Source organism: Erythrolamprus reginae, chromosome 3 (genome assembly GCF_031021105.1).
Source record: "Erythrolamprus reginae isolate rEryReg1 chromosome 3, rEryReg1.hap1, whole genome shotgun sequence".
Classification (NCBI taxonomy): Eukaryota; Metazoa; Chordata; class Lepidosauria; order Squamata; family Dipsadidae; genus Erythrolamprus; species Erythrolamprus reginae.
Window position 1 is genome coordinate 213811273 of NC_091952.1, and position 21163 is coordinate 213832435.

A 21163-nucleotide genomic window follows, 5' to 3' on the forward strand; every position below is an offset into this window, starting at 1 on the left:
GTGTCTCAACTACATTTCAACTTTAACCAGGGGTTTGCTATAATTACATATTTTTGCAGTTCATTTTAGAATTAAATTAATTTAAGGAAGTTCATAAAAGATTTTCATTTCCTTTTCATTCCATTCCTTTCCTTGAAACCTCAAGCAGAAGGTCTTTAGATTCAGGAGGAAAACCTGTAGATTTGAGGCAGAGTTTTTTAATTTCAAAAGAAGTGAGAAAAGTAGCTTGAATACATAGACTGGATTTGTGGCTGGTTTGGACAGTTTTTCTGTAGGATTCACTTTATGTATTTCACATTGATTAGGATAGATCTAAAGTTGAGTGTTTTGAGGAAGAATGTTGGAGTTTTCATAATTTCAGGGAGAGAAGACAATGGAAAAGCTGTTTAAATCTATTTTTAAGCTAACTTACAGTTTAAAACTTGTTTTTAAAAATAACATTCCAAAGACTTCTCTGGTGATTTGGTACATTTGTCAATTGGCCATTTTTTGGTTCTTTTTATTTATTTGTGGATGACCATGGTCAATGTTTAATCCTGAATTCTAATAACTAATAACTATTTCTGAGTTTGGACTTGTGTAGATAAAAAGAAAGTTGTACAAGGAACGAAAAATCTTGCATAAACATTTAACAATATATTCACAGTGTACTTACTGTGTCAACCCAAACTGTGATATAAGTGTTCACATCATTGAAATGATAAATTCCAATAGGATTTGTTATCTGTGACATTTCTTTCAGTTCTTTACTGAATAGTTCTTTAGAGCTATTAAAATTGATAGCATCTATCACAATGAAACACTTTCAATTTTGAAGGATGAAACGACGAAATTATTGTGATACCTTTTTTCTGGTATCTCAGTTTTACTTATTTCTCATCACAAGGATAAATAAATGTATTGTTTGAACATTTCCACATCTGAGAAGTAAACAGAAATAATTTCTATAAATTTCTTATATTCCATACTTATGGTTTTAAATATTCCTTACAGGATTTATATAAGTTTAAAAAACATCACAAAGCTAAAAAAATGCATTAAAATAACATCAAATAGTGAGAAAGATGTGATACCTAAAAGTGTTGTGAAACATTAGACAGTTTAAGATTTTATAAATTTATTTATGCAAAAAATACATAACCTGATAGTATTTTAGGAAATATTTTGAATATGCATTAAAATATAGGAATTGAGGCAATGGATTGAAAGCAAAGTTGTGTATTTTGTCTTTTCAGATACTGGTAATTCAACTGAATAAATTAAAACATTGTTAGCAATATGATTATACGCAGTTTATAATATAAATTAAGATGGCAACTAGTAATGTTCTAGTTTTAATCATTCATGGTTTACAATGGCAATTTATTATTAGTATAGCTCTGAACATATGTGTACAACTCATTTACAAGTAAAAAACCTAAATATATTAAAATGAGTTACTAGTTTCATTATACTTTACAAAATTATTTGCTTTTAATAATTGATAAAAATAAATCTATAGAATCAATGTCAGATTGCTTATATTAAAATTCTCAATAAAATCCTAAAATGTCTGTTACTCTGATATTGCATTGCACATAACATTTTGTTTTAATTTTTAAAATAAATTGCTAATAAAAGTAAAACCCATTATTTATTTAGTGTTTATTCCATTTATAATCCACTTCAATTATTGAGGAAACTGGTTGATTACAATATATTAAAGCAATAAACCAAGGAGCAAAGAAGATTTTTTTTTGAAATTATATTTTTTACTACATTATGAAAACAAACATCAAGAACTAAGGAATACACTGTATTTATTTCTATTTGTAGTTCTTTTAAATTACTTTTAAATAGCCATGACTGAACTTTAACTGAAACAGGGTGCCATACATTTACATTCTATATATATAATCATTTTTTCACTGAATATTATATTGAATTAATAATAATTGTGCTTTCTACTTTGTGGTTTAGATTTTTAACAGCTAAAATTCAGTTACGATGTAAATTAATCAGACTTGTAATATCTTTTGTTTAAAATTTGTTCTGGCACATACCTGTTATTGATTTGATATTTTTACAAAATTTGTTTCAGTTCTTATGAGCTAGTAGCATATGTTTCTATTCCTGTTCTATGGCATAGTTGATTTCCTATAAGGTGAATCCCAGGATAAATTGTCTTTCTCTGAAATACTTGGTAGAGAATTTTGCCTTTCTCTAAAAATTGTATCGCACATTTACATCTTTTTCTTTTGCTTACTCTGTCAGATATTCTATTAGAATGAATTGTACCAATTTTGGTATGTACTTGTTTTGAATTTTATTAATTTTAAAGTTAGTGTTTGCACTTGCAATATTATATGACTTATATCTTTGGCTTGTGGTTTTTAACAAGCCCAATTGTCCCCCCTCAGTGCAGGAGTTGTGCAAAGGGATGTAAATCATGTTAAGAAGATTCAATGTTTTGACAAGTGAAAAAAAAATTAGGCTGTAGTTTACAAAATATGTGTAGAAACAATTTAAGAAAGAAGTCTAAGAAGAAAATATGAAATTGAAAGTATGTTAGAAGTAGAATTTTAAAGAAGCCAATACAATGAAAATGTGATTCTTGAGTGTCAAGTAGGACTGCAATAAAGCTTATTGTGGAGTCTTTGGTGCTGTCTGAACTTGTTTGTTTGTTTGCAGTTGTTTCATTGTCCAGTTAGGTCACACCCCCAGTGCACTAGGTATTGGCACTGAGGATGTTACCTAGTCAGGTAATAAAACATCTTCAAACAAACAACCAAGCTCAGAGGACATTAAGGACTCCACAGTTCAAACTGAGCTACAGATATTCTCTTGATATCTGTATTTATATCTATTTTGCAACCCAAATTTTAGGCACATTTTTCTCTTCTCCAAAATTGGCTATTTGTGACAGAAAAGAGAATACAGTACTTAACAATGATGTATATTACATGGATGAGTAACTTTATTACAGACCACCAAGCTTATCAAAACAAAAGGTGAGATATGTTGGATATACAGTATAGCTGAAAAATCTGCTTTCAATAGAATATTAGAGTATAAATCTCTTAGTATAATCATTGTAATATGGGTACACAGTACCTAATATGTAAAGTAGATGCTCAGTTGAGTGGTTGGAGTTATATATTTGTGAATTGTTTTATTTGCAAGTTAAATTGTAAACCTTAATATCCATTATGGTTACCAGAAATGCAGAGTAAAATGTACCAGCTTTTGAAACATTTTTTTCCTTAATTTTAAGATTGAAATTAAAATATTCTAGTTTTTATATAAGGATTTGGCAGATTCCTACCTAATTCCTACCTATACCTTTAATGTGCATCTAGTGCAATCTCACTTCTTAAAAAAATTGTTGCTGCTTGTTGCTAGAAATGGAAACCAAGTAGAACACTTGGAAATATTGAGAATATATGGTATACCTGTCTTGAAATTCTTGCTTATGCATTGTGATATCTTTGTAGAGAACAGACAGACATGGAACACAGGCAGATTATTAAAGCCACATTTTAGGACCAGTTCATTTTATATTACAGTTTTTATTAGTTGAAATTCATTGGTATTGACTTTTTTAAAAACCAGTTTTTGTCATATACCTGGAATCTGGTTAAAAAGCTACATTTGAAGTAATATGGAGGAAATCCAGTCATTTGCCATCTAAGGCAATATTGTATCACTGAATTTCAATCAGGAATTTTACATAGTGATTGAGTCTGAGATTACTTATATATAAACCAAGTAAAAATAACTTTTAATACAAGCATTTGCAGATTTCATTTTTGAAATAAAATTGTTATAGATATATATTGGGATTTCACTGTACTATAGAAAGAGAATATAAACAGAAAAGTTGGACTTTTCGCTGTTATTCCATGTATTTCAGTATAGAAAAATTAAATTGGCTGCTTTCAGTAAGCTATTCATCTATTCTCTCTCTTACGAACTTAAGGGAAAAAATTGCTGTCATGGTATAGTATACAAGGTAATTAGATAACTTAGTATTCATATAAGGTGCTGTATAACCCTAAACAGTATTTAGTTAAAGACCAGATCAGTGCTGTATTTTCACTTCTGGATGAATCCATTGAAGTTCTCTTGTTCTGATGTACATACTTACCCAAATTAGTTTGTTTTCATTAGGGCCTTCTTACAAATAATACTTCAGTCTTACCTTTTTTTTTCTTGCTTTATATTTTAATCTGTGGCCATAGAAAATGTAAAGCTCCCTTCTCACCTTCTATTTATGTAATATTTTCCCATTTTCATCTTTTTTCTGGATGATTCTGTAAATACAGAGTGCCAACCCTTTGCAACTTTTTGATTTAGGATTCCACAATACATGCATGTTATCAATTATAATTTACCTTAAAATGTTATTTCCATTAGTTGTTCAGAGTAATGCCCAATGCTTTTATGTTATTTCTAATTTTAGTTGCATTTCAGTTTCAGTGCAAAACGGTTCGATTCATCAAAAGGATGCAGTAAATGATGATGATTTTGAGCCATATCTGAGTAGCCAGACAAATCAGGCAAGTATTTACAAAATGCTTACATGTTCTTGGAACTCTGTAATAAGTAATAAAATAGATTGCTTTAATTATCCAATAACAATAAAACATAACCTTTCAAAATTTTCATAGACCATTTACTTATAAAAAATTGCTGCCTTAGGAACATGTCAATGAGTGAACTTTATTTTTTCCTTAAATTCTTTTGCTTAGGATCTAAATACAAAGGGGGTACCTTGCAGTGAATATGGATGGGAAACAAGCTTAGTTTTTTATCATTCTCCGTACTGAAGGAGCGGGTCCAGCAGTCACATGGGGTTGCTCACGTCCAATCCGATGGAACTGAGCCTAGTATTAAAAAAGCTTGCCGGATCCGCCCCTTCCCCAGAATTCGCTCAGTTCGCATATCCTGCGGTTGTATTGTGATAGCTCGTTCAACATTCTAACACCTTCCCTTCGATCTTTCCTTCAAAAAATAGTAAGATTTATTGTCTTTATTTATTACTTGCACCATTGCGCCAGCCGTTTAAAGGAAAAAAGTAAAAAAGCGGCTCGGCTTTGTCCCTTAGGAGAAGTTGCGGTTTCGTTTTCCCCCGGCGGTTTTTGCCGGTTACGATTCCTGCGGCCGCTAGTGGATTCTTCTAATCCCTTGGCCCGGAGGTCCTGGTGCAAGTATTTATCGATTACATTATTGATTATTTATCGTATAAATATATTTAAGGGCTTAAAAAATACCTCCTGCGGAGTGAGACGCCTTCCAGTCTCCTGGACTTAGTCGATCGCTTTTCCCTTAAGAAATTCTACGGAGCGATCTTTTCGGCGCGAAGGCCTTCGCGCCCTTTTTTAAATCTAGGCCTCTCGTGTTGGCCTCCTGCCAGCCGCGTAGGCCTCAGTCCACCGCGTGGATCCCGGAGCGGGCCTTGGGGGTCCCAGGCTAAATTCTCCACCGGCTAAGCCTCCAACCAGAGTGCCTTGGTTTACTTAATTATTAAGTTTAGGGAGGCTGGCCCCGCTGGATTTGGGGGCACGAACTCTGGGTTTGCCCAGATTGTCCTCACTCTTCAGCAGCTTCGAGGCCTCGAAGCAGGATCCATTCCTCTTGGGAAGTCCTTGAAATTCTTCTCCTTATTATTTAATTATTGGCTCAGCCTTGTCTTCTGTTAATTGTCAGACTATGGCTTCTTTTCCCAAGAGAGGCACAACTAAAGGTCCCAGAGAGGCCAGGCCTACTGGCGATGAGATTACTAGCATCCCCCAGGCCTCTTCCTCCTCTTCTCCAGGGGCCCGCCCCCCGACCAAGGTCACCAGGGCCGAGAAGAGAAGGGACCTAGCCCTACAAAAAATTCATGACAAATCAGCAAAACGTTTGAAAGTGCAGGCCCAAGTAATCAGTAGTCAAGACCCCCCAGAGGCCTCTAGCCTGCCTCCTTCTGGGGTCCCTGTGTTATCTCTGGATGAGCCAAACCTAGACAGACCCCAACCTAACCTATGGGGCATAGGTCCAGAGGAACCAGATATTATTGAAGATTCCCCCCAGCCAGGATCCTCCCAGGCCTTTAGGGATTCTTCTGCCATTTCTGCTGATATTTCCAATTTACCTCCTGAGTTCCAGTCTATTTTTGCTGTGTTGTCCAAAGCCATTGATGCCAAACTCTCCACCATCAATGCGCTTCCTCTACCTCTTCCTCCTTCTCGTCCCTCCCGCCCCTTGGGTTCTTCCCCAGCGGTCAGAGCTCCTATTCAGGATGATTCAGATTCCTCCCAGGATGAATACGAGGAGATGGAGGATGATGAGGACCCTTTCCAGGGATTATCTGATGATGAGGAATCCCAAATAAAGGTTCCCCCTCCAATTACTATTTTCCCCTCTCAATTATTCAAATCTCTTCTCCTCAAAGCTAGAATTTCTACGGGATTAGCGGCCCAGGAGAAACAAGCCTCCACTTCCACTGATCCCCCGGAGGAGAATTTACCTTACTTCACAGAGGAACAGGAGGATAACGAGGTAATTCCTATGCCTAAATTGTTTAAAGATGCCTTACTCAAACAGTGGGAATTTCCAGCCTCTGGCCTTAATCCCTCCACCAAGGACAGAAAGTTGTACAAACTTTCCTCTTCCTATGAGGAACTTCTATCCTTTCCTAAACCGGATGAACCTGTCAAGATTCTTCACTCGGCAGCGGCTGTGCCAGGAGAGGCGGAGGAAGTCCTCCGCCCAGAGGACAAGCGCATTGAGCAAATACTCAAAAGGGGATTCACCTCTGATTCCTGGGCCATTAAAAGTTCTGCAGCGGCTTCCTTTTTCTCCAGAGCCATGCTGCTGTGGCTTCGCCAACTGCAACAGCATATTCCTCCCGATGACTTGAGAGGTCAACAAGACTTCAACAAGGTCTTTGCAGCTGCCCAGTACGTGGCTGATGCCACATTGCAATCTACTAGATTTTCTGCTAAGTCTATTGCAGCTTCTACAACGGCAAGAAGACTCCTTTGGATTCGCCCTTGGCAAGCGGGAGTTCGCCAAAAGTGGCAGTTATCCCAGGGCCCCTTGAAGCGCGACCTGCTCTTCGGTGATCTTCTGGATCCACTCCTCACGGAAACCACGGACAAGAAGAAAGTTTTGGGTCCAACCACTAAAAAGGCTACCAAAACGCAGTCCTTTCGTCGCCCAGGGCGCCAGCAAGACCAAGCGGCGTCCTATCAGAGGTCTCCAGGTCAGTATTCCCCCCGCTTTCGTTCCCAAGGTAGGAACTCCAGGGGTAGAGGGTTTCGCTTCCAAAGGGGAGCTTCATCTAACAGGGCTTCAAAGAAACCTAGATGGTAACCTTTCCTCTATTCCCATAGGGGGTCGCCTAGCTCATTTCGCCTCTAATTGGCGTTTCACCTCCAAAGACCCTTGGGTCATTGACACTGTTCAAACAGGTCTTCTTTTAGAATTTGTTTCTCCTCCCCCAAGACGTTTTATTTCCTGCCCTTCTCCCAGGTCATCCTCTGATTGTAACCGTATGGAGGAGGCCATTTCTCATCTATTGTCCATCAGAGCCATTCAACCGGTCCCTTCCGATCAGAGGGGCCTAGGTTTTTACTCCATTTTATTTATGGTTCCAAAGTCCTCCGGAGGTTGGAGAGCTATTTTGGATTTAAAGAAACTAAACCTTTTCATCAAATATAGGAAGTTTAAGATGCACTCCTTGCCTTCTGTTTTGGCCGCCATCCACTCGGGAGATTTCATGACTTCCTTGGACCTCACTGAGGCCTACCTTCACATTCCTATAGCCAAATGCCACAGAAAATTTTTACGTTTTTCTTTTCAAGGCAGGCACTTCCAGTATAGGGCGATGCCTTTTGGCCTCTCCTCGGCCCCTCGGGTCTTTACAAAACTCTTGGGGTCCCTGGCGGCCTATATCCGGGCGTTTCCCATTCACATTTTATGTTATCTTGATGATATTTTGATTCATGGGAACTCCCTAGAGAAAGTGAAAACAGACCTTTCTGTTACCATGTCAGTCCTTCAGGACCATGGATTTTCCATCAATTTTGATAAAAGTCATCTCCAACCTTCCACATCCATTGCTCACCTGGGATCCATTATTGATTCAGAATCCTCCCAGGTGTTTCTCTCTCCCGAGAGAAAACTCAGTATAGTGGAGTTAATTTCTAACTTTTTATCTAATTCTTCAGTATCCATAGTCACTCTATCTTCCCTTTTGGGGAAGATGGTGTCATGCATAGGCATCATTCCCTGGGCTCGCCTTCATGCTAGGGAACTCCAGTGGCTCCTGTTACCTTTTCAGAGATCGGGGCACAGCAACTCAAATCGACGCATTGTCATCCCACTGAGTGTTCGCAGATCCTTCAAGTGGTGGAAGTCTCCGGCCATGGACAAAGGATCCCCGTTCAGGTGCCCGGATCAATTTGTCATCACCACAGATGCCAGTCTATCGGGATGGGGCGCCCACGCCCAGGGGATGATAGCCCAGGGCACGTGGTCCCCGGAGGAAGCTTCCAGGCCAATCAATTGGCTAGAGTTAAGAGCCGTTTCCCTGGCGCTGAAGCATTTCTCTCCTCGCATTCCCAACCGGCACGTTCTCATTCTCACCGACAACATTGCCACAAAAAGCCATATCTGCAGACAGGGGGGCACGAGATCCAAGGCTCTCATGAGGGAGGCTCTCAAGTTGGGCCTTTGGGCGGAAAAACATCTCCAGTCGCTCCTAGCCGATCACATCTCCGGGAGTCTCAACGTCCAGGCGGATTGGCTATCCCGAGCAACGATAGACCCAGGAGAGTGGAACCTCCATCAAGACCTGTTCCATCAAATCACCCTCAGATTCGGCCTACCAGTCCTGGATCTCTTCGCGACCAATGCGAACGCCCAACTCCCTCGCTTCTATGCCAGATTTCCATCCCCGGGAGCGGAAGCAATCAATGCCCTCCGGAGTCCATGGCCTCCAGGCCTACTCTACGCATTTCCTCCAATTCCAATCCTCCCGGACGTGATTCACAAGGTCCTCACCGAGAGGGCCCGAGTAATCTTAATCGCCCCTCATTGGCCCCGCCGGCCCTGGTTCGCGGATCTCCAACAGCTGTCCGTCCAGGACCCTTGGCGACTCCCCGTTTCGGGGGATATGCTGCGGCAGGGGGCCTCTTTCCATCCAGACCCGGAGTGGTTCCACCTCACCGCCTGGCTGTTATCAGGAGAGATTTAGAACTGCGTGGCCATGACCCCGATTCAGTGGAGGTCATCTTAAAGGCCAGAAGGGGCTCGACCAATCGAATCTATGACCACACGTGGTCCAAGTTTCACCAGTGGTGTCTACAGGAAGGTTTCTCCCCTCTGTGCATCCCCATACACAGAATTATTTCCTTCCTTATGCAAGGCTTCCATAAAGGGCTTTCCACCAGCACCCTCCGGCGTCATCTGGCAGCCATCTCATCTGTCCTGGGGGGCCCCCGCAGACAGCCTCTCCGATCCTTCCCTGAAGTTCAGGAATTCCTCAAGGGCATAGCCAACCTCAGACCTTCCAAGGTCCACAGGTATCCATCCTGGGATTTGCCACGGGTTCTCCATTCCCTCACGCAGGTTCCATACGAACCCCTAAAATCGGCATCCCTCAGGTACCTATCCTTTAAGGTAGCTTTCCTGGTGGCTATTACCTCTGCCCGACGCATTTCGGAGCTGGCTGCTCTCTCAATCAGGCAGGACCTTTGTCAATTCCATCAGGACAAGGTAGTTTTGCGACTGGACCCCACCTTCTTACCCAAGGTCAGTTCCATGTTCCACAGATCTCAGGATATTGTCCTACCTTCCTTCTGCCTCCAACGAGACCATCCCTTGGCAATTAGATGGCACACCCTGGATCTCATCAGAGCGCTGAGAATATATATCCAACGCACAGGACCCTTTCGAAGGTCAGAAGCACTTTTTGTAGCCTATCATCCCAGAGTCATGGGGGCCAAAGTGTCTTCAACAGTACTGGGCCGTTGGATCAGAGGGACTATATCTAAGGCCTATGAGTCGGCCTCCCTCTCCGTTCCAAGGAACATCACAGCGCATTCCACCAGGAGCGCAGCCACCTCGGCCGCTTGGGCGACTCAAGCCCCGTTGGAGGAGGTCTGCAAAGCAGCCACTTGGGCCTCGCCAAATTCCTTCATCAGGCACTACAAGATTGATTCTTACGCTTCAGCGGACGCTGCCTTCGGCAGAAGGGTACTCCAATCCGTTATCTCACACGATAGCAATCTAATCCCACCCTAGGGACCATCTATTGGGTATGTCCCATGTGACTGCTGGACCCGCTCCTTCAGTACGGAGAATAGGCGTTGATTGCTTACCTGAACGCCTCTTCTCGTACGGTGAGCGGGTACAGCAGTCACTTCCCGCCCTTGTATGTGTCTTCTTTACCTTTCTATACTTTTCTTTCTCTAACAATGAGAGTTGAACACTACAGAGCTTCACAACTGAGCCTAGTCTATGGATTCGCGAATTCTGGGGAAGGGGCGGATCCGGCAAGCTTTTTTAATACTAGGCTCAGTTCCATCGGATTGGACGTGAGCAACCCCATGTGACTGCTGTACCCGCTCACTGTACGAGAAGAGGCGTTCAGGTAAGCAATCAACGCCTATTTTCATTCATTAATGCTCTAAGCAGAAGTTATATATTCTATAAAACATAGTTAAATTAGATTTTTTAATGAAAAATAAAAAAAATAGTGCTAGGGAGTTTGAAGCCTTGGTTTGAAGCATTGCCTGAATTATTAACCAGAGCTGTCTAGCTAGTCTTAATTAATCTTATGGGGTGCTTCTGTTATTTTCTTCTTGCTCTAGAATAGTGGTTATTTAACAAAAGCTATAGACAAAGTTAAGGATAATGAACCAGGATTTGCATATGTATCTATTTAGTTATTCTATTCTAGTTCAACCCTATTGTTTTAGTAGTTTCACTGATATATTATAGACTTTTTTCTCTCTCAAGCAGCTGCAAAGGCCTTGTTTTCCCTGAAAAACTCTTAATTTACTTCTACTGAGGCTCTGGATGTTTCAGTGTGGCAGAAGTCAAGGAAGTATTTTTTCATCCAGGTTTGCCTAAGGCAGAGTAGGAGCAAAGCTATATATCTACAATAGACAATTTGATGGCATTATCTTCTGGATGTCTTTTCTAACTGAATGCCTAGATAATTGTGATTGATACATCATTGCTGGATTGTCTCCACTGCCTTCTGTATCTTCCAGTTTGGGATTGCAGTTTGATTGCATATTATTGCTAGTTGAGCATCATAGCAAGCAGTATGTATATAATTATAAATATTTGACTTTTGACACTAAAGTGCCAATTTAAATGTTATTTAATATGCATAGGATAGGATACTTAGATAATTCTGACAAATATAATTAGAATTTACATCTGCCAATCACTGTTCCCTCTAACCTGCACTATGCACTATTATAGCGCAGGAGATTTGAGATCTCAGCGCAGAAGTTTCCAGTTCTACCGCATAGGTCTCAAACCTCTTTCCCCCCGGCAGATTCTATCGCCGGGGGCCAGAAAAACGTGGAAGGCGCGAAGAAGAAAGCTACCGGTCTCACAACTTTTTGCTGAGGGCACAAAGAGCAAAAAGTTGCGAGACCGGAAACTGAGCTTCCTTCTTCGCGTCTTCCAAGTTTTTCTGGCAAAGTTTGGAGCATGGAGGCCCTGAGGCAGCCTCTCCCACGACTGCAGCGCCCCGCCCAGCTGGAGCTTCCCTGGCGGCAACAGCAGGTGAGCTTTGGGGCCCGGCAGCGGCAGGTGAGCTTTGCAGGTCTCGGGCAGCAGGAAGGGCTCGGGCCTGAGGTGGGCCTGCAGGGGCATCGGGGCCGGGCAGCAAAGGCGGGCAAGTGGCAGCAGAGCAGGCAGTGAATGCGCCGCTGCCAGCAGGGGTTGAACTAGGAATGGGAGGGCACGTCCGTCCTGACCCAGCCAACGGGCCAGTGCCAACCCCATGCCAGCGCAGTGCCAGCATGTAAGGCGTCCAGCAACATGTCCAGTTTCTTGCGTGGTGTACAAGAGAGAAAGAGAGTGCGCAAGAGATAAAAGTTGCGGCCGTGGCATTCCCCCCCCAAAAAAAATAAAGCTTCCCTCTCCAGCCTTTGGATCGGGCGGTTTCTTTGCCCGGCCTTGGGTTACGCTGCACTGCGCTTTGGCCAACTTCCCGCCCTGGGTCGAAAGCAGCTCTGCTGCTCAGCTCACGTTGCCTCTGAGCTTTTGGAGAGCCATGCTCATGGCTGGCGATGTCGGAGACGGCAAAGGGGTAGACAAGAAAGCAAGAGACAGAGAGAGAGAGAGAGAGAGAGAAAGAAAGAGAGGAAGAGAGAGAGGAAGAGAGAAAGAGTGAGAAAAAGAGAGAGAGGTAGCAAGAGAGAGAGAGAGAGAGAAAAGGATAGGAAGCGAGAGAGAAATGAGAGAAAAAAGCGGAGAAAAAAGAAATGAGAAAATGATTGAGGCAGAGAATGAGAGGAAAAATAGAGAAACTAAATAGAGAGAGAAGTGACTTGATTTAAAACATATGATAAAAAGCACCCAAAGAATAAGAGAGAACCCCCCCCCAGCCCTCACCTGTTTTTGGAAATGGTTCAAGAGTGTGTATACTCTTGGGGGGGGGGGAAGAGGAGACAGGGAAGGAAAAAGAGAGAAGTGAGAGGGGGAAGGAATGAGAGAAAAAGGGAGGAAGAGGGAGAAATGAGAAACAAATGAGAGAGAAAAGAGGAACAGACAGGATAAGTATCTAGAAAGGAGACAGTGGTAGAAATTTGAGGAGGGATGATTCATTATTAAATATGGATTGACTATGAATGATGGTAAAAGATATATTTACGTGTTTTTAATATTATAATGTATTAATTCGTAAAATTGGATTAGAATTTTAGAACTATATAGAATTACATAGGTAAAAAAAAATTCAAAAAAAAATAGGGGGATGGGCGGGGTCAACGGCCATGGCGCCACAGGGCTCTCGCTCCTACGAGGGTAGCCCTGAATCCCCATTGTCCAGGGGTTTCAGTTCTGCCGAACTGGACCCGATCCTCCCTGCAGGGGAGGTGACGGGACGCGGCTGGTGGCCCGATTAGGGGATCGGCAAACCCTCATCGGACAAACCCGCCTCTCTCATGCCGGCGGTGGTGTGAAGTCGGCTTGCCGACATTAGCCATGGACGATCTTACATAGGTAAAATTAATGGAAGATACATCTGATAAGTAAGTGGTTTATGATATATACTGTATGATTTTATGATTTTGCATTATGAATTTAAAATATATTTGGAAATGTAGAAGATTGATGAAAGTTAATAATATTAAATGCTAAGTGCCTGAAAATTAATTGAACTTGGAAATATTGAATGAAATTATAGAAAAGTAAATATGGAAATATATTAATTGATGCATTGGGGTTCAGATCGATTTTCATAGTATTATTAGATTACTATAATACTATGATAAATTTTTAAGAAATGAAGATTTTAAAGCATGGATTTCTTAATAGTTGTGTTTTTGGTTTTGCTGGTTGTTTAATAGTAATATATTTTGGTTTTGTTTTATTATTAATTTCTTTTAATAAAAAAGAAGAAATTTTCCCCTCCCTATTAATTAGGAAAAAGTTGTATAAGGGTTTTTTGTTTCTTTTAAGAAGAATATATAAGAAGGAGGAGTAGGCATGATGGCCTATCTGGATTTATAAGAGGATAATGATATTAATTGAAATATAAAATAACAGAATAACATAGTGGAAAGGGACCTTATTCTATCCCAGCACTGAGCCCCAAATAAGGCGTTCAGGCATATATATAAACCACACCCAGCCACCAGTATTTATAGAAGGAAGGCAGCTCAGGTCTCGCAGTGTTCGTTCTAGAACAAGGACAGAAACACCAGCCTGAAGATGACGAGTGGGACCTCGTCGAAACATTGCCAGAAATTTCCAAATCCTACACTGGAAGAAACCCGAATATACCAAGACCGTCATACCTGTACCCGTGAAAATCTACGAAAACACACACACACACATATATATGTATATGTATATGTATGTGTATATATGTATGTGTATATATATATTCTTCCATGCCGCCACTATACTTTTCCGCCCACACTGAAAAAAAATTAGAGGGAACATTGCTGCCCATAAATGTGAGGGGTCTCAGTTGCAGTCATGTTTTCTGTCATTAGTGTTTGTGTCCTACTTCATCTGGACTTACCACATTGTATCAGTAATACAGATAGTCCTTACATTAGGATTGGCAACTTTCTTGCTAAGCGATATGGTTATTCAGTGAGATATCACATATCTCATGTCTTGCGACTTTACTGCCAATGTCTCCCTTGACTGGTTGTCGGAAGCCCTCAAATAATGATCACATAATTGATGCAGTGGTGGTAAACAGCCACAGGTTGTGAAAAACCCAAATGGTACAGTGGTCAGTTGTAAAGTTATTTTTCAGTGTTGTTATAGAGATCTATTGGACATAGTTCCCCTCCTCCATTTTTAAAATACACTAGAAATTATACCTGGAATCTTGTGCAACAATGCTGATATCTCGCAAAGGATTGGTATAACACCATTTCAGACATTGCGGGAACTTTACATATCTTGTTGCGTATAATTAAATTTTAGCTTAACGTTTTCCTGGTGAAAGTGATAGGTAAAAATCTGGAAGATTTTAAAATATAATGTTGAGTTTTTTCCATGCAAAAATGTTCTTTGTGATGTGTGCTTATGAAAAAAGACAATTGTATGTGTTTTTGTCCAGGAAGTAGGTGATTTGAGCATCATATTATTTATTTATTATTATTTATTAATTGGACTTTTGCAATGGAATACAAGATACATAAATTCAGTATGATAATTTTAATAGTTTCAGTATGAAAATTTTAATAGGATGGTTTGAGAGCTCCAATAAAATGGCCTTACATTTCATTCCCAATTAAACAAGAATATTCTAGGCCTGAAATTTTCCTCTCCATCCTAAGATAGCTAGCTAGCTGTGTGTAGGTGAGATGATTAATTATTTATACTTCAGGTCAATGCTTTAAGCCAATTTTTAGTTTATGCAAATCACTGCCATATAAGGGTTCAAAAATTTCTGTGCTTAACACAAATATTACCTTTCCCATTTTGTTTTCCTATAATTTGATAAAATATTGAAGATAAAACAGGTAACATAAACTATTGTGCTTGTTTTATTTTTTGTGCTATTGTACAATAAAAATATTTAGGTTGAATGAACAGAACATGGTATATAAATTCAGAGGTTTTTGGGTCAATTAAACTCATTTTATTTAGTGATGTATGTTCTTGGCGTCTCAAATTTTGTTCCTCCTCAAGAGTAAGAAATAGTGTTCCATAGCTTGATCTCTTATTGCTATCTTTCTATAGTGAAATTAGTATCATCTTGACCTGAGACAACAGTGAATTTTAACACACTGAAGATACTGAATTCATATTGGCTAAATAAAACTTGTCATGTACAGCCTGATTTAAGATGATGAAGAAGGCAGGAGCCCAGTTAGAAGAAATAAAATAAAATGGTATCTGGAATATTCTATATTAATTACACTGATAAGCTATATCAGTGAAATTAAAACTGAACCACTGTGGAGCAGTTTTAAAATAGTGATTATTTTTACCAGGTATTTTAATGTGAAAATATTTTTTCTATATTTAAATTTTGGGACATTAACAGTATTACAAATTATTAAATTTAGATTTGTAACAAATGAACATTATAAATGCAACATTAAAGTTTAATTATTATTTTTCTTCTTTTGCAGAGTAATAGCTATCCACCAATGTCAGACCCATACATGCCTAGTTATTATGCGCCCTCCATTGGTTTTCCATACTCTTTGGGTGAAGCAGCATGGTCCACAGCTGGAGATCCTCCAATGCCATACTTGACAACTTATGGACAGATGAGCAATGGTGAACATCACTATATCCCCGATGGTGTATTCAGTCAACCTGGGGCTTTAGGAAATACTCCTCCGTTTCTTGGTCAGCATGGATTTAATTTTTTTCCTGGGAATGCAGATTTCTCTACATGGGGGACAAGTGGATCTCAGGGGCAATCAACCCAGAGCTCTGCTTATAGCAGCAGCTATGGCTATCCACCCAGCTCTCTTGGTAGAGCTATAGCCGATGGACAGGCTGGATTTGGAAATGATACTTTGAGCAAGGTACCTGGAATTAGCAGCATAGAACAAGGTATGACTGGATTGAAAATTGGTGGTGAAATGACAGTTGCTGTAACAAAAACGGTTGGATCAGCTCTAACCAGTACTGGTATGACAAGTATTGCAGCAAATAATGTGCCTGCAGTTAGCAGTTCAGCACCTAAACCAACCTCGTGGGCTGCCATTGCAAGAAAGCCTGCTAAGCCTCAGCCAAAACTTAAACCTAAAGGTAATGTGGGAATTGGGGGCCCTGCAGTACCGCCACCACCTATAAAACACAACATGAATATTGGCACTTGGGATGACAAAGGGTCGGTGGTAAAAGGTCCTCCAATCCAACCAGTACTTTCTCCTCAGACTATAATTCATCAGCCTCAGCCTTTAATTCAGCCACCTCCTATGGTGCAAAGCCAGCTGCCGCAGCAGCAGCAACAGCCGCCACCACAGTCACAACAGCCTCAAGGACCTCAGCAACAGGCTCAGCCTCATCAGTTGCAGCAGCAGCAGCAGCTGCAAAATCGCTGGGTGGCTCCTCGCAATAGAGGTGTAGGCTTCAATCAGAGCAATGGAGCTGGCAACGAAAACTATGGTATAGGTGTGATACCAGTTAGCTCTTCACCATCTGGTGTAGAAGTACACCCAGTTTTGGAGAAATTAAAGGCCATAAACAACTATAATCCCAAAGACTTTGACTGGAACCTGAAGAATGGTCGCGTGTTTATAATCAAAAGCTACTCAGAGGATGATATACATCGTTCCATTAAATATTCTATCTGGTGTAGTACTGAACATGGTAATAAGCGCTTGGATGCTGCATATCGTTCACTGAACGGAAAAGGCCCACTCTATTTACTTTTCAGTGTGAATGGCAGTGGACACTTCTGTGGCGTGGCTGAGATGAAGTCGGTGGTGGACTACAATGCATATGCTGGAGTCTGGTCTCAGGATAAATGGAAGGGGAAGTTTGATGTTAAATGGATCTTTGTTAAAGACGTTCCAAACAACCAGCTGCGGCACATTCGCTTGGAAAATAATGACAACAAACCAGTTACCAATTCAAGGGACACTCAAGAAGTACCCCTAGAAAAAGCCAAGCAAGTGCTTAAAATAATTGCTACTTTCAAGCATACCACCTCAATCTTTGATGACTTTGCACATTATGAAAAGCGTCAAGAGGAGGAGGAAGCCATGCGTAGGGTAAGAAATCATATTACTTTTTCTTAGGTTGGAAGCTTGATTATTAAAAATGGAGTTGCTTCTGATCTTAATTAATAGAAATTGATATTTAATGCCACCTTAATAGATTTAGGTGAGAGTTATCAAATTTTTGGATAACATGTTAGTTACTGTCTGCGTTAAATTTTAAATATCCTAATTTTAATTTATATTGTATTAATAAACTGCAAGGCCAAATATTTAATAGTAGTTATGAGGTTCTGTGGCTTCATGTAAAATAAATTCAAGTTGTAATCGACACTGAGGTGTACAAAAAAGAAATAATTCCTTTACCAGCACTATTGCTGGTTAAAAAAAATACAAAATAAAAATTTATCAAAAAAATCAATAAAACACTTTTTGAACCCTTTGCCCCAATTCCTCAAAAGCATTATAATTTGTATCCAAATTCATTGCAGACCAGGAATGAAAAAGCTACAGCTCAGCTAAAGTAATTAATGGAGTCTGAGTTCATGCTGGCAGAATTCTGCAGGAAGTAAGGAAACAATAGTTTTGAGATGTTTAAGGCACATTTTCATCCTTTAAATGTCTTGAATTACACAAAATCTTGAGATTTAATTTTGTACTTGGAAGGAAACAAAGAGCTCTGTTGAAATCATATCTGATGGAAACAGTGTTTGTGAGTTAAAAAACTTTTCTCTTGTGTTTTCCATTCTTGGATTGCTCTGAGAAGGCTAAAGGAATCAACCTTGGTAAAGCAATAAACACATTTTTTTATGATTTGGATCCAAAGACTCTTCTATCCAAATTTAACTTTTTCTTCCTTGGATTATCTACAAGTAAGAATGTTGTTTCAGACACAAGGCTTATCAAAACACGTTTATTTGTGGAGACAAAAGCAGTTTATTATTTATTTTTTAAAAAGACTGAACTTTTGAAATTCATTTATTTGACAGTAGGCTATTTGAAAGATTATTTTAAAAATGCTTGCAGCTTTTGTGGACAAAATTGCTCAGGTTTGACAGAAGCTAGATATCTGGCACACACTAATAGTATAAGTGATTGAAGTCTTGTCTTGTGGAATAATCTGGGGTAATTTTGAGTTTATGTCTCTGGGAAAGCAAATCCCCTACAGCAAGGGTGTCAAACTCAAGACCTGGGGGCAGGATCTGGCCCACAGGGCTGCCTGGAAACAGCGAAGGACCGGCCCGTGGTGTCTCTGCCAGCGAAAATGGAATTCGGGAGGGCTCTGTCTGGTCCTCCCAAGCTTTGTTTTCACAGGCAGAGCACACCTCGACAGACACCCCCCCCCCCCCGATATGAGTGATGTTGATCTAGCCACTTCCACCTGGCCATGCCCACCCCTCCCCCAAAGTCAAAAACAATCCTGATGTGCCCTCCGTGAAATTGAGTTTCACACCTCTGCTCTACAGTGTTACTTTTATCACTTTTCAATAAGAACCCTACTCCTACTGCTATGACTTCCTGTCAAATGGCAGGAAGCTGGATTTGGCAGTGATCAATAGTTTCTGGAGATGGTTGTAGCGTACCTCCTGTTCAAGAAACCTTGGCTCAGTACAACTACAGTATACCTATTTACCCTAGAAAGAAGTGGTGTTCTTACATTTTTTTCTAGAGAAAGTAGATTAGATTAGATTAGATTTATTGGATTTATATGCCGCCCCTCTCTGCAAACTCGGGGCGGCTCACAACAATAATAAAAAACAGCACAGTACATAATACCAAATCCAATGCCCACCAAGTAGATTATTGATATATTGGTAGTCTGGATTCAGTTTGTGATATAGTAAGTAAATTGCATTGGATATGCTTGCTGATGATAGCTTTTAGAAAGTGCAGTTCTCTGAGTCCTCCTTGAACTTGGGAATTTTGGAGTTCTTCTAGCTTCATAATTCTTGATTGAAGAGCAAGTAGCAGTGGTGACTAGTATAGCTTTTTCACAGTTAAATATGTTATATTGCCTGCAACCATTCCTAGGCACTTAGGTCCTAATCAATTCTCACCTAGATTATTGTAACAACTATACATGGGGCTACTGTTGTAGAGCATTCAGAGGCAGCAGTTAGCACAGAATATGGTGGACCAGCAGTGATGGTATATGCTGGTATAGCAATGTCATTTAGATTTATATACCACTTCACAGCCCTCTCTAAGCGGTTTACAGAGAGTAAGCATATTACCACCAACAATCTGGGTCCTCATTTTACCGACCTTGGAAGGATGGAAGGATGAGTCCACCTTGAGCCTGGTGAGATTCGATCTGCCAAACTGCTGGCAGCCGGTGGTCAGCAAAAGTAGCTGGCAGTACTGCACTCTAACCATTACGCCACTGAGTTCTTTATATAGACTGATTGGTATACTGTATATTGGTATACAGTATCTTGGTATACTTGGATAACACCTGTTTCATGAACTACATTGGTTGCCAGTTGGTTCCTGGTCTTCTGTTTACAATTGAGATCTGGATTTGATCCAGAGGCCATGTGGCAACATACCACATCCTTGTGTGGTCTCTGCAGCATCCAAAAATCTCATAAAAGGACACCCAGTTCTTGTGTCATTTTCAGAGACTGCAGAAGTTGTGTGAGAACAGGGCATGCTCTTCCAGTTCATCTAGAAGTTGTTTTTGTGTAGCTTCTGGAGCCTTTGAAAATCCTACAAGAATGGATGTATGCTTCCTTGCAGTTACTTAAAATAAGAACAGCTGTAAAACTATTGCTCTGCAGAGGCTCTTGTAAAGAGCATGCTCTGATTCTGCTTCAAAAAGAAAGCCTGTGTGTAAGGTGTAGCTATTATGGGTAGGCTATAGGGGCCTGTTACAAAAAGAGAATACTATATGAAAGTAAGAGGCAGATTTTGGGAAATGTTAGACTGCAGAATCATTACACCCTTCCCCAAGGCTTGCATGCCCTTGAGATAGGGTATAACATGGTCTTTTTGAGTGATAGTGGCAATGCTAGGGCTGAAATCGAAGCCTGGGCTGCTGACAGGTTGTTCAGCAGGAGAGGTAGGCAGGTGGTGGGAGAATTGCAGCGTTCCCATGGTTACAACAGCAGGCTCACTGACAAGCAGCCAAATTTTGATCATGTGATTGGAGGGACATCTCAATGGTCATAACTTCAGACACAGTTTGTAAAATTGTTCAATGCTGTCACAAATTTTGAATGACTCCTGAAAAACCAGTTGTTGAGAGAAGACTATGTCTAAAGATCTGGTTACCTGGGGTACTTATTTTTCTTGTACTCTTCTGTCTATCAAACCAGATGACATACAACATATTCCCTCCCAATCCCATCCCTGTAAGTGTCACCTGATGGAGCCTTGGAAATGGGTATGTTGAATAGCCCTGGCCCATGTTGTGGAACTCTTTCCCAACAGTGATAACTTGCTTTGGAGCTTTAGAACAATGTTTCCCAACCTTGGCAACTTGAAGATATTTGGACTTCAACTCCCAGAATTCCCCAGCCAGCGAATGGAAGTTGAAGTCCAGATATCTTCAAGTTGCCAAGATTGGGAAACACTGCTTTAGAAAATTGTAAAGGCCTACTTGTTCCATTTTGCAAAAGAGGAGGGTATACTGTAATTGAAGGTCGGATTCATAAATGCATGAAATTTTTATTTTTGAGATTTGATCTTTTTGCCTTTATATTTTTAAATGTGCTTCAGTTATTTTTAACCACCTGCAGACTTTGAGAATGGATAACATGTAAACAAAATGATTAAGAAATAAACAATTTAGTGGATGTATC

General features: G+C 40.4%; 1 protein-coding gene across 32 annotated transcripts in view; it reads left to right on the forward strand.

The window, feature by feature from the left end:
* The window catches only part of YTHDF3 (YTH N6-methyladenosine RNA binding protein F3), a 31129-nt gene that overhangs the window by 2158 nt on the left and 7808 nt on the right, over positions 1-21163 (forward strand). For 13 of the 32 annotated variants that reach the window (XM_070747816.1, XM_070747813.1, XM_070747817.1 and 10 more), the window contains exons 3-4: positions 4453-4538; positions 15816-17414. In XM_070747816.1, the coding sequence (XP_070603917.1) occupies positions 4453-4538; positions 15816-17414 (1685 nt within the window). Of the gene's footprint in view, positions 1-2253; positions 2286-2865; positions 2991-4452; positions 4539-15815; positions 17415-21163 lie in introns of all 32 variants that reach the window. The other 19 variants (XM_070747827.1, XM_070747828.1, XM_070747818.1 and 16 more) reach the window with 3 other exon arrangements.